Source organism: Pteropus alecto, unplaced genomic scaffold (assembly GCF_000325575.1).
Source record: "Pteropus alecto unplaced genomic scaffold, ASM32557v1 scaffold49, whole genome shotgun sequence".
Taxonomy (NCBI): Eukaryota; Metazoa; Chordata; class Mammalia; order Chiroptera; family Pteropodidae; genus Pteropus; species Pteropus alecto.
Window position 1 is genome coordinate 2,306,978 of NW_006443131.1, and position 1,547 is coordinate 2,308,524.

General features: G+C 64.0%; 1 protein-coding gene across 1 annotated transcript in view; it reads right to left on the minus strand.

Moving 5' to 3' along the window:
- Positions 1-1,547, minus strand: part of IL6R (interleukin 6 receptor) — a 56,246-nt gene continuing 54,699 nt past the window's right edge. Inside the window, exon 10 of the mRNA XM_025040848.1 lies at positions 1-1,099. Coding sequence (XP_024896616.1) covers positions 853-1,099 — 247 coding nt within the window. The 3' untranslated portion in view covers positions 1-852. The remainder of the gene's footprint in view (positions 1,100-1,547) is intronic.

Here is a 1,547-nt window from a genome sequence, read left to right on the forward strand (position 1 = left end):
CTTTTCACATAAATATTATCTTCCCCAGTTACTCAGGCTCAGGTGAAAACAAACAGAGCTGGGAGAAAACGTTTGATCTCACCATGGCGGAGCCTTCCGGACGCCCTGCTCCCTCCGGGGTGGGGCGGGGGACCAGCAGGACAGCGAGCAGGAGTTCCCGGAGGCTGCGGCCCCCTCATGCCCCTCGGCGGAGGCCGTCCCCAGGCCCTGGAGCCGGCCCGGGTGCTTCTGGATTCACAGGTGCTCTGAGTTAAGGCCCACGCACAGAATCCTCCTGAGCTGCTAATCACCACCCCACACCATCAGCCCTGAGACACTCCGCCCCCCAGGTGTTTCTGGGATGTGGGAAGACAGGTGCCTGGAGAAAACCCATCCTCAGGGCACAAGGCTGCAGTAGGAAGGCACTGGGCTGGCAGGAGCTTGAGCTAAAAGATGAGACTGTGCCTCAGCCGGAGAGACAGGCGGGGAGGTCTTTGGCTGCAAACCGCCTCCCTCCTGAGGGTACAGCTTGCAGAGCTGTGTCTGTGGGCGTGTGGGCGGCCACCAGCTTGTCCCCACCAAGCCCAATGCGTCCGCGGCCGCCCAGTGTCCAGCGAAGTCTTGACACCAGTCTGCACGGACCTGAGGTCACGCGAAGCCCTGGAAGCTGGGCGCTTGGGGAAGGCCGGCCGAAAACTCGGCACCCTTCCTTGCTGTTCCTCCCAGCATGGAGACTGTGTGAGGCCCTGCGGTGACCGTGAGGCCGGGCCCCACGCCCCTGAGGTGAGCTGGAATGACAGTGAGCAGCCAGCGTGGGCTTTCCCGGCTCAGCAGGCCAGGGGCGCCCCAGCCGGCCAGGCACGCCCCGGCCCGCTATCTGGGGAAGAAGTAGTCTGTGTTGCTGACGTCGTAAGGGCTGTGTGGGCCCCTGGCGTCCGGCCGGCTGTGCCCCGAGGTGTTGTCCGACCCAGGGCTGCTGGGGGACACCGGCGGCGAGATGAGGGGCACGAGTCCTGGGGCGGGCTTCGGCCTCTCGGGGACCAGCTGTCCGAGGGAGCAGGGTGAGTGCGCGCCCGCCCCGCCCTCTTTGGCGGCCTGCAGCCTCCACGTCTTCTTGAACCTTCACAGAGACAGAGAAACCACACAGGTGTTAGTCAGGGCCCCCAAGACACGCGCCAGCGGAAACCGCCACCAGCCGGACGGCCCAGTGGCCGGGCGGTCGGGGCCTCGGCTCAGGAGAGTGAGAACCACGTTCATTCCGTCAGCCGAGCTCTGCCACCAGGAAGGACGTGACACCCCGAAAGGCTGGGGTTTCAAACACATGCCCAAGAGGAGAGAGATTTATCCTTGGTCCACTTTACAGGTGGGGAGGCCGAGGCACACGTAACCGGGAGTGTCCCTTGACAGCGCTCAGAACCTAATTCATCCTATTCCAGAAGCGCCCACAGGTACCCATCAGCCCCAAAGCCATTCAAGCGAGAGAATTCTCTGAGCGGGGGAAGGAAACGGACCTCTCCGTCCACGTCCACACCGAGGCTGGCAGGCGGCTGCCACTCGACAGCAGGAAG